Genomic DNA, 21,414 nt, shown 5'->3' on the forward strand with positions numbered 1-21,414 from the left:
CCCTGTAATACAGGTGTCCCCCGCTCTCTAAAAGTAGATCATCCCTACCAAACCTTGCTAAATCGAAATGGCGTAGAGCAAAAAAGCAATTAATTTATATAGAAATTTTTTTTAGTGTTCCTAGACCCTGAGAAGAACCTCTCTTGGGCTTTTCTGATACCTTAGGATGCATTTTGCTAACGGATGCACAAAATAAATGGAGATCAAGCACAGATGTTCACAGACACAGTTCAAAGCTCTGGCGGTTTGAGGCTGGGATGCTGAGTGTAGTTCCAGGGCAAGGCGCTGGGGGTCGCCTCTCTTCCCGCTCTCGGAGAGAGCGGCTGCATCTAGCATGGCTCAGGGCTAAGCAAATGTTGAATGCTAATGTCACTTTCTGTCTTTCCTTTTCTTTTTGTAAAAGCAAAATTCTCTTCTCTTCAGATTTCTTTTAAACAGGTACTCATGGAGGTCTTTTGTAAAAGCAAAGGGGCATAACATAAACTTTTGAAAAGCTGGGGATAACCCGTATAATTATTTAAAAGAAAAAGGCAAAAAAAGAAAAAATGATATTCAAGAAACATCCAAAGTAAATGGAAAGGTTGACTTAATTGCAAAGGCGAGGCAGGGAAAAGAAACATTTTTTTCCAACCGAGAACAGTGTAAGGGAAGTCCTTTAACTGTTGGCATCTGGAGTGAAGGTGAGCGCTGTTCGGCTCCCAGCTCACTCAGTCCCCATCACGCCTGACTTGAGCTGCCTCTACAGTCACGGGTCCTGACTCCTTCGAGTAATGTAGGAAATGTGCACAGTGCAGCACAGGCTGCAAAGCTCACCCTCAAAATGCATCCCAAATGGTGCTCAGATCAAGTCTGAGGTAGGGAGGTTGAGAAACATTACCCCACCTCATCCGTAAGGGAATGCTCTAGGTAGGAGTCTAGCAACTTGCCCAAGGTCACCAAGCTCAAGTCACAGAGCCAGGGTGAGAATTTGAATCAGGGGCACCTGTGCGGCTCAGTCAGGTAGGTGTCTGCCTTTGGCTCAGGTCAGGGTCCTGGGATCTAGTCTCCCATGGGGCTCTCTGCTCAGCAGTGTGTGTGTGGGGGGGTCTGCTTCTCCATTCTCCTCTGCCCCTCCCCACCACCACTTGTGTTCTCTCTCTTTCTCTAAAATAAATAAGTTAAAAAAAAATGAATCGGGTCGAAATGAATCAGGATAAGCTGCCCTCATCCTTCGAGTGATATGTGCAAGGGCCTCTTTTTCCTGTCTCTCCTTGTTCATTCCCGGGAAGGTTTCTCACCTGCAAGGGATCAAGAGTCCGTGTGCCCCAAGGCAGAGTGATATGAAGTCCAGGAAAAGGAAAACAAAGCAAAAGCATGGAGAGAGGAAAGGGGGCAGCATCCCTGAGAATTCGCTGTAGTTTTCAAGAATAAAGAACGCATAGAGGGGATCCTTCCTTTCCAAATATGTGTGCTTGTGGCTGGAATTGTCACAAGACCCCCAAATTGGGGTTTGCCTGGTTTCCTCCAAAGAGGCAAAGGGTTATCTGTCTCCTTAGGTGCAAAGACTTGTCCCACTGGCTCCTCCCAGAGGCAGATTTTATAACCAGGTGCACAGCAAGCATTTGGGGGATATGCTATTTGATCAGAAGCAGTTTTATGAAATCCTATGGTAGTGAGGTATTCTTAAGTCCACGGATGGTGATGTTGACAGAAGCATGACGGGCAGGAGATGTGTCTGTTTTACCGCAGACCCCCACCCCCCCCACCCCCCACCCCCGCCAGGACTGCAAGGTCCAATGTCATCAACCTGCCACCAGGTGGCTGGCTGAACCACTGGGGAAGGTGCCATACTGGAGGCTCTCAGCGGCGTTGGTCTTCTCTGTTTGCAGGTCAAGCATATACTGCAGGAGCGCTGGCAATAGTCGCCACCAGACTATCCACAGAGGGTACTTCTGGGTAACCAGGTGACAGATTATTGTTGCTGCCCTTTTTTGCGCTGGGTCTTTCATAATCTCTCTACGACTATAGGCAATTCTCGTGCAATAAATAATAAAAGCAAATTTAAATATGGTCCAAGACGGTTGTTTAATGGGTTTTGGGGAACGAGGTGAGAGGGTGGGCAGGGCCCCCGTTAGCTTGTACCCACGAACCTGAGATTCTCTCCTGGCCGTTTGATTACAGAAATAGTCACTGGAGCATCATCTCCCTGCAAGCACACTTCTGTTCATCTCGTCCCAGGAGGCTTACACCCTTGGGAAGCAGGATGTGCAGAGGAAGGAACTGAGGCTCGGAGGAGGTCTTTTGGCCTCTCTCTCCTTACTCATTCCCAGGAAGGCTCCCCACCTGCAGGAGAGAGGGAGTTCACAGGCCCTAATGTATGGGTAAGATAAAGACCAGTAAAAGGGGAAACGTGTCAGAGGCATAGGGGAGGGGTGTCAGGTGGCAAATCTGAAGACTAGGAATGGATCTGGATTTCAAGGTCACACACTGAAATTGTGCAGGGCTGGGATGGAAACGAGCAGTGGAATGCCCTGGTGTTTGCACCGTGGCCCCCAATCTGGCTTTTACGGGTACCGTGTCACTGAACTCTGTCATGGTACCAATGCCCCGTTGGAACCTGAGGTCCTCAGGGACTGTCAGCCTCCAAGAAGATTCCTCTCAGTGAGATAAATACAGGACACTTGATTTCCGCTAGCTGGAATCTGGGCTGTGGAGTGTTGAGATTATGTAGTCCCCCAAACGGCACCGAGAGGGCAGCCCATTTTTCATGACGTTACCAAACCTCCTATCTGAACCACACTCTGCCTTGGATTATAAAACCATTAAGCAAATCAATTTCCAAACTACATGGCAGTTTCCCTATCACTGGATTTAACTGGATCAGTGTTATGAATTCGATATCGACTTTGCCTCACGATTTACGGGAGGCGCAAACGTAGCCCCTGCGCTAGATCTTCAAACGTTAATATTTGACAATCTGCAGCTCTCATCACAATAGAAGTCTCCTTACATGTCAGAGGATCCAAACTGTGATTCTGAAAAGCTGAACTTTTGATTAATTGCACAGTAATGATGTCTTCTCTTCTACGGGGCCCTTGACTAGTCTCCTTTGATGCTTATCTGGTGAGTCTTTTTATCTCAAATTCTGTCAAAATGTTTTTTGTCGCCATGTTACTCGAGTTGCAATGAGCACGGAGACTTTCCAAGAATAAAGACTCTCACAATGGTAAAAGACAAAAACCAAAAATCTCATAACACAAACATACAGCACAAGCTTCATTGTGAGCCAGGCATTGTTCTGGGGCTTTCTGCTCTGCATTCACTCATTCATCATTCATTCATGAGTAGGTATGGAGAGCCTACTAGACAGCAGGCATCCTTCCAGGCCTCAGGGATAGAACCAGAGTCCCTGCTCCTGCTTGGTGAGACAGTAGTAAACAAGTAAACAACACGCAGATAGGATCATTTGAGGCAGTGATCAAGGTAACAAATAAAGCAGAAAGGGGTTGAGGACAACTTTAGGAAAGGGGCTCAACCGTGAAGGATATAACCGTGCCCTAGGCCGCTGGGATCAGACTGGGAGGGAAAGCTCATGCACGCGCTGGTGTGCTGGGGGTGGAGGGGGAGCAGATGTCCAGAAGCGCGCAGGGGTGTGCAGCTTCCATTCAGAGCTCCTCTCACCTAGGCTACTCCCTTCCTCTGCATTTTTTTCTCCTTTCCAGAGTTTGCACCGACTGGTTTCTTCTCAGCCTCCAGCTAACTCATGGCTGAGCATCCCTCTCTTCATAAACATTTGTGGGAGGTCCTACTGTGCTGTGTGTGCAGCCGCATCTCCATAAGCCCGTTCATGCGATCTTCACGGAGTCCATCCTGCAGCCCACTGTGACCCATGGATCATCTTTCTTAGTCAGGTTGGGGCTCTTATTTTATATTAAGGCCTCATATTAGAGTCATTTTCTGAGCAACCTTTCTGTTGCATTCAGCGGTTTACTTTTGTGCCCGCACAACCCTGTTTACTGATTTCCGCCTCTATACGCCTTCCTCACAAACTACCTTTATTGGTTGAGGTTTCCGAGGTACTCCCCTCTGGCATTCATTGCTGCACATCCTCCCTCTTCCTCCCCATTCCCACACTCACACTTCCCTCTCTCCTCCCCTCCCCTGCCCCTTCTTTCTTGGATAACTCCTTCAGGCAATCCAGAGCTGGCATTCCCTTGCAGGCCTTCTGGTGACTCTTACACACTAGGGAGGGATCCTTGACTTGGCCTTGCTCACAGCTCCTCCCCTCTGCCCAAGACAAGCCTGGAAAGAGTGGGGACGCACCAGGTACCAGGGGGCAGCAGGAATGAAAGGTTTCTATAATGGTGGTGTCCATGCGGGAGGGAACGCCAAGAGTTAGGTTCAAAGCGCAGGGGACCCTCCTCGCTGTCCTCTGCCACTGATTTAACACCATCTAGTCCCTGCTTAGCTGTGGCTTTCCCTTCCTCTGCTGTCCCCCCACCCCACCCCATAATCCCCACTCAGTGGGCTGAAGCCACATTTCACCTCTGAGCTTGTTGTTCTGCTACCTGGAGACGCTGTTCCTGACATTCACCTTCTTGCCCCAGCTTCTCACTTAGGTCTCACCCCAGTATGTCACCTCCACAATGAGGCCCTCCAGGACCAGCCACTGCAAAGAAGTTTCCCACTTCTAGCACGGCCGGCTGTTTTGTTTCCTCAAAGCATCCACCCAAATTGGCAGTTACACTATTTGTTTTCTTGTACCGGTTTCCACCTTTCCAGAATGTAAGCTTTGTGAGTGCAGGGGCCTGGTATGCGCCCCGTGGGTGGGAGCACACAGTCCCTCTCAGTAGAGGCTCCCTAGCTTGGGGTTTAGTCATTAAATGAATGAACAGAGACTCAAGAGAGGTAATGACTTGCTAGAGGCCAAGTTAGGAGCCAAGCCAATCCCAGGAGCTCTTTTTTTTTTTTTCTTTTAAAGATTTTATTTATTTATTCATGAGAAACAGAGAGAGAGACAGAGACACAGGCAGAGGGAGAAGCAGGCTCCACGCAGGGAGCCCGATGTGGGACTCAATCCCCGGGGCTCCAGGATTGGGCTCTGGGCCGAAGGCAGGCGCCAAACCGCTGGGCCACCCAGGGATCCCCCCTCCCCCAGGAGCTCTTTCTATTTCTTCAACCCATTGCTCACCAGAGCACCCCTTGGCCTGGGAGGGGAGGGCAGCCCTCTCCACACCGGGGACCAGCCCTCTCCGCGAGGAACCAGAAAGCAGACAGGGATCCCCCCCTCCCCCCGGGGGCTCTTTGTATTTCTTCAACCCTCTGCTCGCCAGAGCGGCCAAGGGCCAAGGAAGGGCCGGGAGGGGAGGGGAGGGGAGGGGAGGGGAGGGCAGCCCTCTCCCCCGGGCACCGGGCACCGGAAAGCAGACCGGGAGCCACCCAGCCTGCGGACTCTCGGCAGCGCTTGGCCTTGGCCAACCCAGCAACTTGGGATTTTACTTCCAAAGCCGCGGAGCAGGGCTGGGGGGTGACCAGGGAATGCAGAGCTGCAGCGGCCAGGCCGACGCCCGAGGGAGGTCGACAGGTCGCCGGGGGGACGGCGGGCACACAGCGCCCCACCCGCCCGGGTCCCCCCGCGTTGCCCCAAGGCCCCCGGGAGCGCGCGCGGCGGGGCGCGCAGGGGTGCGGGGGGGGGGGGGGGCGGGGCGCCGCGGGGGCCTCCCGCCGCGACGGGGCGGGACAATGGGGCCCCACCCCGGCGAGGGAGGAGGAGGAGGGCGGAGGGAGGAGGAGGAGGAGGGAGGAGGGAGGGGGCGGCGTGCGCTCGGCCCGCGGCGGCGGCGGCGGCGGCTGCGGGGCTGAGGCTGGAGCGCGCGGGGAGGGGCGCGGCGGGGGGAGCGCGGGGGAGGGCGGAGGCGGCGGCGGCGCGTGCGGCGGGCGGGCGGGCGGGCGGTTGGCACCGGGCTTGTAAATAAACTGCGATGCTGCCTCGGGCTCGCCGGCCCGGGTGCGGGTGCGGGTGCGGGTGCGGGTGCGGGTGCGGGTGCCGCCGCCGCCGCCGCCCCGGAGCGCGGGTGCCGGGCTCCCTCCGCCGCGCGCCCTAGCGCCTCCGCGCCAGCCTCCGCGCCCTCGCCGCGCCCTCGCCGCGCCCTCGCCGCGCCCTCGCCGCGCCCTCGCCGCGCCCTCGCCGCGCCCTCGCCGCGCCCCGGGGCCCGCGGCTGCCCCGCGCGGGATGTGACCCCCGCGCCCCGCGTCCCGGGGAGGCCCGCCCTCGCTGGCTCTCGGCTGGGGGGCGGGTGGGGAGCGGCGCGCGGATCATGGCATTGGGGTTCCCGGGCTTGCAGCCGCCGCCGCCTGGTCCGCGCACCCGGAGCGCCCCTTCCCCCCGGAGCAGCAGCGGAGAAGGCGCCGCGGCGGGCGGGGGCGAGGCCGATGGGGCTCAAGGCGCGCAGGGCGGCGGGGGCGGCGGGCGCGGGCGGGGGCGCGGGCGGGGGCGGCGGCGGGGGCGGCGGCGGGGCGGCTAACCCGGCCGGGGGGGGCGCGGCGGCGGGCGACGAGGAGCGCAAAGTGGGGCTGGCGCCGGGCGACGCGGAGCAAGTCACCTTGGCGCTCGGGGCCGGAGCGGACAAAGACGGGACCCTGCTGCTGGAGGGCGGCGGCCGCGACGAGGGGCTGCGGAGGACCCCGCAGGGCATCGGGCTCCTGGCCAAGACCCCCCTGAGCCGCCCGGTCAAGAGGAACAACGCCAAGTACCGGCGCATCCAAACTTTGATCTACGACGCCCTGGAGAGACCGCGGGGCTGGGCGCTGCTGTACCACGCGCTCGTGTGAGTACCAGGCGCTCGGGGGCGGGGGGCAGCCCCGGCCGTGCCCTCGGCGCTCCCCGCGCGCTGTGTCCCGCGTGTCCCCCCCCCCCCCGGGCCGCTGTCTGGGTGTGGGACGCCTGGGGCTCAAGAGCGAGCCCAGCGTGCAGACCCCGGGCTCCCTTGGAGATGGGATGGGCGCCTCTGCGGGCGCGCGTGGATGGCACCGTCTCCCGAGGTCGGTATCCAAGCTCCAGAGAATGATGTGGTTTCCCCCAAATTAACGCGGAGGATGAACGGGATCAAGCCGGATCCCTCCCCTGCGCTCTGTGTTGCTGCCCGGGGTGGGCCCCTTCACCTGGGGTGGCTGCCGAGTCTAGAGGCTGCATCCTGGAGTTAGGCAGGGATGGGAGTGGTAGGTGCACTGCCCACAGTGGGGTGTGAGTGTGTGTGTGTGCACGCGCGCGCATGAGCGCGGGTATCAATTGCCTGCTTGTGCCACCGTGTTCTGAGGGCTCCATCCTGGTGTAGAACCTGGGGTTGCTCCAATCGGGGGCTTGGACTGGTCAAAATGTGTGTCTTTCGGTTCTTTCTTTTTTTTTTTTTTTATACCGAAGTTAATGAACAGGAGAGAGAATATAGAGAATGAGAGGATCTCGGCTCCAGCCTACACAGGGGAGCTGGGAGCTTAATGCCAGGAGATGAGGGCCGGGCCGGGGGTTACTTTGGCTGAGGCGCCTCCACGATCTGGTCCCTATATCCCCTCAACGTCAGCTGCTGCCGGGGAGGACAAGGGTGTGGGCCACGTGAAGGGGCCTGGGCTGGAGGTTTGAGCCCAGGCACCCTTCCCCTAGAAAGAGTCTGTTTGCCAGGCAGGATGAAAATGTGTTGCCAGGGAAGGAAGATGGAACTCCCTTGTGCACCCTGACACTCAGGACAGGAAATCTCCTTGTGTACGTGGAGGGTGGCTGGGGTACAGAGAGGATGGCAGTGGTGACTCCTCACCCAAGAGAGAAAGTCAGAGCTGTCAGCATACACCCCGGGGCTGGGGCTGGGGCTGGGGCTGGGGCTGGGGCTGGGGCTGGCAGGGCATTTCCAGTTACCTCCTGTCTGTGGCTTAGTCATTCTGATGGCTGCTTTTTGGGAAGCCCTGCATTTCCAGGGTTTTGGTGGGGAACCGCCCGTAACGTTGGCCCCTCTCGTGCCTGTAGTGGCACATATTCCTCTGTGTCCTCCTCCGATTGACCTGTGAGTGTCGTGATCCCCGGGAGTTCAGGGAGACTTGGAGTTGCTACCTGCCAATCATCTTTGGCTGGAATGGCTTTTCCAGATTTGGCCACCAGGTGGGGGCGTCTGCACAGGACCTCAGACTTGGCAACAGGTTTCTTGTGAGAGGTTACAGAAGCCTGGAGAGGATGCCTCCCCGAAACTGAGGAACTGGCAGCAGGAAGGGAAGGCATCCAGCCAGGAAGCACCGATCTTGGATGGTCCAGCCTCTGGCATCCACTTCCGCATGAATTTGCAAGTGTTAGTGGCTGGAGAGAGAGAGAGGGGCTGTCAGGGGAGTTACTTTTCCATTTGCTCTCTTCAGGCGGTAAAAAGGGATTAAAAATGTATTCCTCTCTGTTTCTAGCACCGTGTTTAGTTCAGTTGAACTGACGGGGGTTCCTTTAAATTAATTGATTCGTTAAATTGATAGTGGAATGTGATAGTAAAAAAAAAAAAAAAATTGAGCGCACACAAACATCCAGAGACACAGCGTGGCCTTTTGCATGTAAATGCGTTCACTATTTATTGGTTTCTGATTTCCAAATCTGGAGTTCCACTGCCGCTTGTGTGTGGGGGGTCCCTCTTCTCCTCCCACTGTTCCCAGACAGCACCCCTGCCCTGCCTTGCCCAATGGGGGCGGGAGGGAAGGGACAGCTAAGGCCTGTTACTGACGGAGCCTCAATTGTATCCTTCTTTTCAGTTATTCCATCTAGCAGGAGCAGGCTCGAGGAGGCCAAAACCTGTAGCCTCGTCTCCCAGAGAGGACCAGGAAAATTGGAGAGTGTGGGATATGGGAGAGGTGACTACCTAGCCAGATGCTTTCAGACATGCAAATCATTTGTTTCATTGAACTCTCTCCAGGATCTTACGAGGTGGGCATTGCTGTCTACATTTTATAGATGAGAGGAAAAAAACTTCAATAAGATCACTTGTCCAAGATCACACAGCTACTGTTCTGGCTGCTTACGTCTGACTGCAGTGGGTCAACTCTGTTTCTGAGCTGGATCCCAGTTCTGACCTTCTGCCCACAATTGCAGGGCTCTGGGTAGTTCACTAGGCACCAGTGGGTCCCCCTCACCCCACTGATGACACAGGGCGCTGAAGAATACTTCTGACTTCATTTGCTAGCTCACAGCTGGCAATGGCTAGGAATGGAGTCTGGAAACCAAACAGTCAGAAATCAGGGAAGCATGATGTTAGGGAAATGTGGAATGGGCTAAGGTGACGGTGGGATTGCAGGTTCTGATTAATCGGGGATTAAATAGGAAACCGTGTTAGGTTGGGCGTCAGCTCCTGATGCCGAAGCATACCTAGTTAGTGGATGCACCGTTCGTCCCTCCTCCAGCTTAGGAGGAAGTGCAGTCAAGTGAGCAAATTGAACTTTTCATTGATGATTCAGGATTTTGCAAGGCACTGTAATTCGTGCTTCGAAGCATCCATTATCCTGTTCTGGGCTGTAGCTAATGGCATAGGGGGCCAGGAAATTGGGCTGACCACGGGCTCACAGCCTAGTGCATGCCTTTATTATTATCATTTTTAATGAACCAGACCCCTGAGATGTGACTCCCCTCCCTCTCCTGTCCTAAAGGTAAAATACAGCAAATGTGGAGACCAAAGGCCCCCACCCCAACCCTGTTCCCTTTGCCTTAAATGCTCGTCCCAATTTTTTCCTGGTTACCCACTTTCACCTTGACCCAGCTCTGGAGTCAGGCTTTTCCCTGGCTCCCCCACCCAACCCAGGTTGAGCTAGAATTGCCCTCCTCTGTCATGTCCTCAGCATTGGGATTTTGCACAATGCATTAGATTGATCTGCTTGCTTGTCTCTGCCTTTGAACTGAGAGCTACTTAAAGAGTAAGGGCCATGGTGTTCTTTGGCGTTCTGTTTCCAGCGGGGTCCGTGGTGGTTACTTGGTAAGTAAGCATTTACTGAATGGATGAGGGAAAGAATACTCTTGGTTAACCAAGACTTTGCTCTGTATGGCTTTACTGTTATCACCACCCTCACCACCACAACCAGTAGGTACAGTCAGCATTATAGGATTTTAGTGAAGAGATTTAGCTTGCAGAAGTCTTAAAATGGACTAAGGCTGGGAGGGAGGCGGTAGGGAGGGAGGCCCCTCGTGAGGCTGATCCCTGCTCTGCTTCCTGAGCCTGAAAAAGATCCCGCTGCTGTGGAGAATGTGCTGGACTTGGAACTCCCATATGGACCTCCTGAAGTCTCTGTGACTCTGCGTGGCCTGTAGGTTGGGGATGATTACACTGCCCTGTCACAGGGTGGTGTTCATAGGCTTAAAGCATATGCATGAAATTAGGCCAGCATCAGGTACTGAATATTCATTGGTTGATTCTGAATAGGGACACCTTAAAAGCACATGCCACTGTGCTGCTGTGACATTGCCCAGGGACTCCCCTTCCCTAGCCTGTCGGCAGAGAGCGATACTGGCTTCATCTTGTCACTGTGGCAGGATTGACACTCTGCCCAAGCCTCCTGCTGCCCTCACCACCTCTCTGCAGCCAGCTGGGTATGATTACTCACTCACCTGTAGACAGACCAAGGGGACATGGTCACAAGAAATAACCCACTGTTTGCATTCCAAGGTGGGTGCCCCCCCAACCTGGGGCAGGCAGGCAGGGGTGAGAAATGGGGCACAAGGACCCGGCAGCTTACTAGATGCTGATCAGCGTTCCACGTTCTTTCTCCATTCACCTGTTGATGGACACATAGCTCATTTGTACATCTTGGCTGTTGTGAATAGCTTTTCAGTGAACGTGGAAGTGCTAATATCTCGGAGATCCCGATTTCAGTTCTTTTGGATACATAGCCAAAGTTGGGAAGTTGGGGTGGTGGCTGGATCATATGGCGGTTCAATTTCTAATTTTTTGAGGAACTTCCATACTGTTTTCCATAGTGGCTGCACCATTTTGCATTCCCATCCACAGCGTGCAAGGCTTGAAATTTCTCCCCCTTCCTCACCAGCCCTGGTTTCTCTTTTTTTTTTTTTTTTTTTTGTTTTTGGATCATAGCTATCCTGATGAGTGTGAGGGATGGTTTCATTGTGTCAGTCTTTATTCAGCAGAAAGAGCATGGTCTTTGGAGCTGGACCTGGGTTTGACCCAGTCTGCTATGTCCTGGCTGTGTGACCTGGACCAACTTACTCACTTTCCTGGATTTCAGTTTCTTTATTTCTGATATGGAGATAGCCATGCCTACTTTCCGAGGTTGTTGTGAAATTGAATTGAGGTGGCCGATATACAATGCCTGAACCTTGCGTTGTGTTGGTTTGCAGCCTTGGGTGTTCCCTAGGGTAAATATAAACCTGGCCCCCTCTGCAGACAGAGGGCAAGGGGAAAGGGAAGAGAGATGTGGGCCACTCCAGGTCCCCAGGTGGCATGTATAATAAGCAATGGGACTTACACGGGAGGCTTGTCTTAGTCACTGAAAGGGAATGGTAGACAATGGAGTGTATGGACCAAGGACGGGGCAGGCACTGAGGTCCAGCTCACAGGTCCTCAGAGTGACCTCCCCCAAAACACTGCAGATAGTCCATAAATACTGTTTCCTTCTTGCTTCTCCTCTCACGTTATATTTAACCTGCCTTCCTCTTGCTCCTCTCATCAAATCCATGCCCCTCTCCTCTCTCTAATAAATTTTTTTAAAAGACTCTTTCTGAACTCCTTGCTTTCTTCCTGGCTTTCTTTTCTTTTCTTTTCTTTTTTTCTTTTTTTTTTTCTATATGATACTTTCAAACCGCTGGAGTCAGTGAAGAAGTACAAAAAAAAAAAAAAAAGGTTGACCACGACAGTCCCCAGTAGCAGGTGTCTGGGCCCCGGTGAGCTGGGAGGGTCTGTGACCATGGGTGTCTCACCATCCAGGAGAAAGGCTCACATCAGGTGGCCATCAGTGCTGGAAGGGAGGGTACAGTGTGTCTCCTCTACGAATGAAAACAGGTTCTGAGATATTAGGCAATTTGTCCAGACTCTTGGAGCTACCTAAGCAGTAGAACTGGGGTCCTGCCACAGTGTTCCACTTATGTTGTAGTGCTGTCTTCACCACATCACTGCTGTCCCAAGTGGCAGATGACATAGAAGAAAGATAACAGGGAGAGACTGGAACTCTACCTTCCTGGATGAGGAGGACTTTTCTGGAAAGTCACCAGGAGAGGGGTGCCTGGCTGGCTTAGTGGGTCAAGCAGGAGACTCTTGATCTCGTGGTTGTGAGTTTGAGCCCTGTGCTGTGTGTAGAGCTTGCTTTGAAAAAAAGTTCCCAGAGGAAAGCTGGTCTGGAGCCTTTGTACAAGTTGAGTAGTGGTGAGACTTTTCAGACTTTGATATGCATGTGAATCACCTAGGTGAGAAGATAGCTGAAGAAGAATCTGGCAGGGGCAGCCTGGTTGGCTCAGCATTTTACTGCTGCCTTCAGCCCAGGGTCTATCCTGGAGACCTGGGATCGAGTCCCACATCGGGCTCCCTGCATGGAGCCTGCTTCTCCCTTTGCCTGTGTCTCTGCCTCTCTCTCTCTGTCTGTCTGTCTGTCTCTCTCTCTCTCTGTCTCTCATGAATAAATAAATAAAATCCTTAAAAAAACAAGAAAGAAGAATCTGGCAGGCTTCTCTTGAATCAGTCATCAAACTTGTGCATAATGAATTCAACTGACTCTTAACCCTCTCCAGGAATAATTCAGTGAAAAATGAACAACATACCTGCAGTCGTGCCTAAAATGACCTGAATCCAATCATGAAGAAATAATAAACAAATCCACATTGTGGGACATCCTGCAGGATATCCAGTGCAGTCTCTTCCAAAGGGTCCCTTTTGGAAGAACAAACAAGGAGAACTGTCCCAGTCAAAGGAGCTGAAAAGACATGACAGCCAAATGCAACTCATGCACATAAACAAGTGAGACTACATCAAACTAAAAGGCTTCTGTGTGGAAAAGAAGCAGTCAACGAAATGGGAGAAAGGCATCTTGAAGGTGTCCTGCAGGATGGGAGAAAATATGTGCAAATCCTATATTTGATAAGGGCTTGATATCCAAAATATGTCAGGAACCCATACAACTCAACAGCAAGAAAACAAATGATCCTATTAAAAAATGGGCACAGGACCCAAATAGAAGGGTATTAGGAAGGGTATAGGAAGATAGTCACATAGCCAACATGTACATGAAAAGGTGCTCAGCATCCACTTATCAGCAGTGAAATGCAAAATGAAACCCCCGTGAGGTGTCAGAATGGCTATTATCGGAAAGCCAAGAGATAACAAGTGTTGGTGAGGATATGGAGAACACGGAACCGCGGCACACTGTTGGTAGAAACGTAAATTGTTATACAGTTTTCACGCTATGTAAAATGACATGGAAGTTCCTCAAAAAAATAAAAATAGAACTGTCAGATGGTTCAGCAGTCCCACTTCTGGGTATCTATCTGAAGGAAATGTAATCACTGTCTTAAAGAATGTGAACCCCTATGGACATTGCAGCATAATTTATACCAGTCAAGACAAGGAAACAATCTAAATGTCCATGGATGGATGAATGGATAAAGAAAATGTGGTTTATACGCACAATGGAATGCCGTTGTTCAGCCATAAAAAAGGAGATCATGTCATTTCAACGACATGGATGAACCTCGAGGGTATTGTGTTAAGAAAACTAAATCAGGGGCACCTGGGTGGCTCAGTGGTTGAGCGTCTGCCTTCAGCTCAGGGCGTGATCCCGGGGTCCTGGGATCGAGTCTCGGATCAGGCTCCCTGCAGGGACCCTGCTTCTCCCTCTGCCTATGTGTCTGCCTCTATCTGTGCGTCTCTCATGGATAAATAAATAAAATCTTTAGAAAACTAAATCAGACAGAGAAAGACGAATACTGTATGATCTCACTTACTGTGGAATCTTAAAAAAAAACAAAACAAAACCCTGAACTTAGCAAAAGAGATCAGATTGGTGGTTGCCAGTGGCTGGGGACTGGGGGAAATGGTGAAGATGGTCCAAAGGTACTAACTTCTAGTTATAAGATGAATAAATTCTGGGGATCTACTGCACAGCATTGTGACCGCAGTTAACAATACTATATTGCATATTTGAGAGTTGCTGGGAGAGCAGATCTTAAAAGTTCTCATCACACTCACATACACACACAGAAGTAGCTATGTGAAGTGCTAGATATGCTTATGAATCTTATATGGTAGTCATTTCATTATATATGTGTGTATCAAAGCATGACATTGCGCTTCTTAAACTTACACGATATTACGTGTCAATTATATCTCAGTAGAGCTGGAAAAAAAAGACAAATAAAGTTGTTAACTCTTGATTGGATTCCAGATTGAAAAAACAAATAATAATAAAGGGTATTATTATAGGGACAGTTAAGAAAATTTGGACCCGGACTCCATATTAGATAATATTATTAGGTCAAAGTTTAATTTCTTGAGCATTGTGGCTCTGTAGGTGAATGTTCTATTTTTATGAGCTATAGAGTGTCTTCTTTAGTGGTCAAGTGTCACAATACCCACAACTTACTTTCCAATGTTGGGCACACATGCAGACCATGCAAGCATTCGTGTGTGCACACAGGACGTATGCAGAGCAAGAGAGAGGAGGCACTTGTGGCAAAAATATTAACAGTTGGAAAATCATCGTGAAGAAAATATGTGTGGGTCTTATACTACTCTTAACTTTAAATTAAAAAGAAACAAAAAAGTTAAAAATATTTAAAAAGAAGACTAAACACGCACAAACAACACAGAGCATATGCATGAATGCAGATAACAGGCCCCACCCCAGAAATTGATGCCATTGGACTGAGGGGGTCCAGGCATGGCCCTTAGGTGTTTCCAATATGAAGCCAGGCCTGAGAACCATTGGCCAAACTGAACAGGCTTTTTTGGTTCACGGATTCTGTATAGGATGTGCCTCAGGTTCCTCTCTGTCTTGGGCTTTTGTCCAGGTGATGGCAAATAGACAGTCCAGAGGTGCAACTTAGCGTGCTAAGGTCATTCGTGTCAAGGCCAAGCTTTGTGCCAGGCTGAGTCAAGCGCCAAATTTGTGCCAGGCTGTTGAGGAAGATGAGCCATATTTCTCCTGGGGAGAGAGACACTTGAAACAACTAAATTTGAGTACGCCAGCAAATGCAATAATCGTATGCACATGAGGAGCCAGGCGTGGAGAAAGGGCTTGCACCTTTGAGCCTCCTGTGTTGTGTTAAGGAGATTCCTCCTAAGGAGATTTACGACACCGGAGGTAAGACGAAGGTCCTACTGTTTGTCCAGTTGACAACTAACCTTCCGCTCCTGCTTGGAGATCCGAATGCTACGTGCAGTTAACTTGGATGCTCCGTTATTATTCTTCCATTAGCAGGAAGCTCCCCCTTTCCAGTTTGTAATCATGAAAAATAATTCCATCGATGTTTAAAAGTGTTAAAGAAGCAAGGCCCTGCTCTCTCTTTTTTGTCTGGGTCTTGAAGTTTTGATGGAATGAAAACAATTTGTTACAGCTCTTTATGTTATTTTATTATGACTTTTTTTAAAGATTTTTTAAAATTTATTTATTTGAGAAAGAGAGTGAGCAAGCACAAGTGAGTGGTGGGGCAGAGGGAGAAGCAGACTCCTCGCTGAGCAGGGAGTGGGGCTCAATCCCCGACCCTGGAATCACGCCCTAAGCTGAAGGCAGGCACTTCACCGACTGAGCCACCCAGGTGCCCTGTTACATCTCTTTAAAACTGAGCAATGCTCAGAGGAGCAAGTGAAAGATCTTCCAGTGTGGATTGATTAAAAACCCTTGTAGACACAGCACCATGTGGCTCTGGTTTGGGGTGGCTCAGTCAGCTGTCGGGTTGTCAGAAGTGCATTGGATGAGCTGTTAGGAGAACTGCACTAACCGTGTGGTTCGGGTACCTCACTAGTCCCACAGTCTGCAAATGCTCACCGCATGGGATTGGTGTAGGAGTCCTGGGAGAAAACGTGTGAGGGAGTGTGTGGAAACTATGGTGGTTGGTGTTTCCCTCAAGCTGTAAAAGGATCAGATGAGTCCACGGTTAGGTCGGGAGCTCTGTCTGGGTCTGAGCACCTGCCCACGCACAGCTTTGCCACATTGCTGTCTGCTGCATTACCTCTTAGTGTTCTAACTTAGCACATACATCCGCAGGGATGGAAGATGGTTACCTTTGGGGACAGTGACGAGGAAGAGGTTTGCAGGTGACAAGATGATGTCAATACCAAGGTTTCGGGCCACCTCTGGCTTTGCAGGTGTCATAGGATACAGATGCGGTGTCATCCAAACTGCGGCCTTAATCGGACAGGACTTTTCATTCTGCCACAGAGGGGTGGACAACTTGTCATGTGCTCTTGGGAGAACAAACTGGGTTATGATTTAGGAACAAGATTCCTTCTTGCTTGTGGTTTATGAAGAATAAAAGCATGTACGTAGCAGTTGGCTCATGGAGTGCACCACACATCAGCTCTGCTTGGATCCCTCCTGTGGTGGGCTTCTCTCCATGCTGAAGACCTGGGTTAGGATCTTCCTTTCTCTCTCCCAGCCCCATCCTCCTTCCAGAGACCTGTAAAATCATCTGGACCTTGTAAGAGTTTAATAGTTGAGGGACGCCTGGGTGGCTCAGCAGTTGAGCACCTGCCTTCAGCCCAGGGCGTGATCCTGGGGTCCTGGGATCCGGTCCCGCATCGGGCTCCCTGCAGGGAGCCTGCTTCTCCCTCTGCCTGTGTCTCTGCCCCGCCCCACCTCTCTCTGTCTCTCATGAATAAATAAAATCTTAAAAAAAAAAAAAAAGGATTCCTGCTTTATACACATTACAGAAAATCCCTTCTACGGAATTGCGTCTGGCTTCCTTAAGGAACAGACAACCTGACATAGAGATTCTTTGCCACTGACCCTTAGATGCTTTGCAAATTTGCAATAGCAGTTCAAGCCCTTTTCTTCCTTTGATGGGTGACTTTTGGAAGAGATGGGGTGAAATACTATCCAACATACTGCGCAAGGGAATGTGTTCATCCAGTGCCGGCCATCTGTACTAATGGAAAATCACTTAGCACTATCACACTATTTATCTCCCTACTCCTACCCTTTCCTAGAATCCCAGCTTTGGCTTTATCTCACCTCTGTATCACTCATGGATGCTTCTCTACCTGGTGATGTCAGTCCAGAAAATGGAACCGGAAGGCCTTAGTAATAATCAGCAAGTCTAATTCAACTGATCAGCAGTAATTATGTAACAGCATTTTATGGGATTTATGGACCTAGCACTGAGAGAGGCACTTGGCCGATTACAGACCTCGGAGGCCTTCAGAGCTGGAAGGAACCATGGAGAAGATGAAACTTGAGGCCTAGAGCTGTTAGAAACTTGCCTGTAGTCACACTACTGACAAAGGGAAGGACCTTAACCCGGGTCTTCTTCCAAGGTTGACTCCCATGCAGCCTCATCGGCTCTTGCTCGTGATGCTCCAGTGGCTGCGTACCAATAGAGCCGTTTTGCTACAGCAGGTTTCCTCTGGGTTGCACTGGCTTAGGGTTTGGATCAAATGAACAGAAGAAAGAGTAAAGCCAGGGGCGGGCTGACCTGGTGCCCATATGCAGGTTGCTGGCGGCCTCTTGCCAAGGAGGGTTTCTCCTCTGCTGAAATTCCCAAACCACCTTTGCTCAGTCTCCTCCACCCGCTGCCCCCCACCCTCCAGTCCTCTGCCAAGGGTTCCGTCAAGTAGTCTCTGGTTTCCATTGAGCTCAGCATCGAGTTGGGACATTCAAAACCATCATCTTATAACTAATGTTTTTATCTGTTTGTGTTGTTTATAATGTCACCTCTGGGACGGCACCACCATTTGGTCCATTCATGGAAATCTGATATATTTTCATTAGTAACAGGAACTGACATTTATAGAGTCACTTTCCTGTGCCATGTTGGGCGTAAGACTCGGGATGGTTCTCCCAAGGGGTGGCTGAAAGCCCAGCCACCAGGAGCCCAGAGTTTGAACCCTGAGTCTTAGGCTAATTTGCCCTGTAGCCTTCAACAAGTCATTTTACTTCTAATCTGATAAATGGATCTAACACTCCCTGCCTTATAGGTTGTTGCATGGATTAAATGAAGTAATTCATGCAAGTGCTCAGCAGAGTGCTAGCAGTGGATCTTAGCCTGTGTTCCTCCAGGAGCTCCTTGAGCCAAGGAGCCCAGAGCAAGTGGTTTATTTAACATAGGACCCCCCCCCCCGTGACATTTTAATGCCACAGATAGTCTGCATGTTCCTTTGTGTACTGTAGGTACATCTGAGCTTGATATATAAAAAGAGTAAGATTTTTTTTCACTCAGCCTCATTCCCCTAAGAACTAATTTTGCCCCCCCCCCGCCCCGCAAAGACAATACCATTCCCATTGAGAATGCACAGTTTAGGAGGTGATTAAAAAAATAGAGAAATCAGTAAAACTGGGGAAAGACAGGGAAATCCGACAAGAAGGAAAAAGTGGCTGGAGGATGCATTTTCAAGCAGGTTGCCATGGGGGCCCTTGAAGTTCAGCCCCAGACCCTGCCTGGACTGCAGTGTGGAAAGGTGCACAATTATCCTCCGTCCATCCCTGGCTCAGAGATGCTCTGGGGTATTATCTCTCAGTGAAATCCCATAGACAGAAATGTGGGCCGTTTGCCAAAGGCATTTGTCAAAGGCCACGTTTGACAGGTGCTGCCAGTGGGTTCTGGGGAAACACGGGAGGGGACCAGCCATGACTGCTACACATTGTCTCCTTTGTAAGTGAAGGAAATATCATGCGTTGGGATCACGAAGTTTCTTTGTTTCTCTCAGTGGTTCTTAAGTAAAGGAAGTCTTTGTGGCCTCGGGGTCATGGTAATTCTGTAGTATTTTTCCCCCTCATTAATTTTTCATTTGGGACAGTCATTCAAGAAAAAAAAAACAATCTGAAATAAAAGTATATCTAAATATGTCAATTCAGTGGCTGGTATCTAGTGATAGCTCACCTTTCTGAGTTCTTAATGAGCCCTAGGATCATAAGAGTTCTCAAACCCAGCACCGTGAAGCCATGGCCTGCGATCCCCTTTGGGGAAGAAGCTTTTTCCTGTTGAGATCATGGTGTGTTTACATATTAGTAATTTTCACAAAATAAAACAGGAGGGTTACTTAAAATAAGCACAGAAAAACTTCAGTCCCGCTGACTGTGATTCTGAGCGGTTTTTGCAATACTTTCAAAGAATGAAGGATCTTACTAATTTATAACGTGGGAAAACATTAGCATTTTCAAAACAGGATGAAAATAGATATTCCAATGGCTTTGACAAACACTTCTTTTGCTGAGAACGTGGAGGGATGTTGGCTGTGAAGTGTGGTCCCGTAACTTGCACCCTTTGCCTCCGTTCTGGTTTTCTGGGGGAAATAATTAACATTCGCCTTCAGGATTCTGGAATGTTAGAGGGAATGTTGAGATTTCTTCTTGAACTCTTTTTTTTTTTTTTTTTTGATCCCCTTATTTTAACACTTAATGTATGCCTGGGAAGAGATTTCATGGGAAAATCTGAATCCTTTAGGTTTAATATATATGCCTCCAAGTATCTGCTAATGGAACTCAAGGAATTTTTCTGATTGCTCAGCAGACATTGGTTTCAGGCCTTGTAGATGCCAGGCCTTGGGCTAGCACTAGAGATGGATAAGTTGGGTTTTGCCCTGGACGGGCTCATGATCCAGTAGGTAAATAAATAATTGCATAGTGGTGAGATACCCACTCTAGTGTATACATTTCCCAAGACTGCTTGGGGCTGAGGAAACTTTATCAACACGGCCTAAATGATTCAGGGAAGATTTCCATCAACAAGAAGTAGATTTCAACATATATATGAGGTTCAAGACCACTGCTTTGTTCATTTTCTTGAGTATGACCACGACCATGAGTGTGTCACACATCAATAACTCAGAGGTCTAACTTACTCTCACCTAGAAGGAAAGGGACTGAAATGGAGGCAAGAGAAAGTTAGGACCATAAATCCCAACAGCTGAATGAACTTTGCACTGGGCTATAATTTAAAGAGGTTGAAGGCTTGCTTTGTAGCTGGAGGTTTCCTATATGCCAGTATCCATTCTCTGGGGCCTAGAGCCTAATGCGGCACCTGGCACAGCAGATACCCAGTGTTGGGTAACTGGACAAGTGCCATCCCCACGAGGCACTCAGTTTAAGTGATAGAAGCTGAAACACGTATCAGTAAGAGTGACTTCGAATCCTGGCTGTGCTGTTGTCCAGCTAGGTAACCTTGAGTGAACGGCTTGAGAAGCCTGCACCTGTTTCCTCTGCTGTAACGTGGACCATGCTTATGCACGTAGTTGGTGTAAGGACTCAATGAAATGGCTGTAATATGCTCCAAAACCTGGTTTGAGCTCATGGTCAATATCTGATAAATGGCTATTCTTTTGCAGTCATGCTAAGATAAAAATGTCCGCAAATAAAAGTAATACCGAAGTCACTACCGTAATTTCCGCCTGAACACGATGAAGTTCTAAGAGAACGTGTGACTAGTAAGGTTTGAGGAAGGAACTGACATTGGGGGGTTGGAAGGCGGGGGGAGGAAAGGATTCTACGGCCTGACTCAGGGCACCCGAGGAAGTGCTGAGAAGGACCCCTGAGTAGTTACCCAATACCTGAGCAGTGCTCCTCAGAACTGCCCAGGTCTTCTAGAACAAGGGAAGATGGAGAGACCATAGCCAGGAGGGGCCTGTGCAAATGTGGCACGCTAGATGTGATTCTGGAACAGAAAAAGGACATCAGCTAAAAACTAAGGAAATTGGGATAAGGTATCGACTTTAGTTCAGAAGAATGCATCAGCACTGGCTCACCTGTTGTAACAAACGTACCATACTAGTCCGAGATGTTGGTGATAGGGAAACCGAGTGTGCTAAGTTATGTGGGAACTGTCTGTCCCATGTTCTCGGTGTTTCTGTAAATCGGAAACTGTGCTAAAAAACGAAGTCTATTTTAAAGAAGGTAATTGGAGGATCTGCAAGCACTTGCATGCATGTGAGTCCTCCAACCTGGTAGGTAGGCGCGGAAGCTCAGCCTTGACAGGTGCAATCGTGTCTTCCACGTCTCACAGTTAAGACTTGAACTTTGGACTCAGGTCATGCGGTTTCAATTCTAGTCTGGCTTTCGCTATTACTCTTTGCCCTGCCCCCATTTTATTCACCGATGTCTAGGAAATTATGATCTTCTTAAGAGACTGTTCAGGGACGCCCGGGTGGCTCAGCGGTTGAGCACCTGCCTTCGGCTCAGGGCGTGATCCCTGGGGTCTGGGAATCGAGTCCCACATGGGGCTCCCTGCGTGGAGCCTGCTTCTCCCTCTGCCTGTGTCTCTGCCTCTCTCTCTCTCTC

At 50.3% G+C, this 21,414-nt stretch overlaps 1 protein-coding gene across 1 annotated transcript in view; it reads left to right on the forward strand.

The window, feature by feature from the left end:
* Positions 1-5,936: 5,936 nt before the first annotated feature.
* The window catches only part of KCNQ3 (potassium voltage-gated channel subfamily Q member 3), a 298,069-nt gene continuing 282,591 nt past the window's right edge, over positions 5,937-21,414 (forward strand). Inside the window, exon 1 of the mRNA XM_025993503.2 lies at positions 5,937-6,806. Within this exon, the coding sequence (XP_025849288.2) occupies positions 6,412-6,806 (395 nt within the window). The 5' untranslated portion in view covers positions 5,937-6,411. The remainder of the gene's footprint in view (positions 6,807-21,414) is intronic.

This window comes from Vulpes vulpes, chromosome 13 (assembly GCF_048418805.1).
Source record: "Vulpes vulpes isolate BD-2025 chromosome 13, VulVul3, whole genome shotgun sequence".
Lineage (NCBI taxonomy): Eukaryota > Metazoa > Chordata > Mammalia > Carnivora > Canidae > Vulpes > Vulpes vulpes.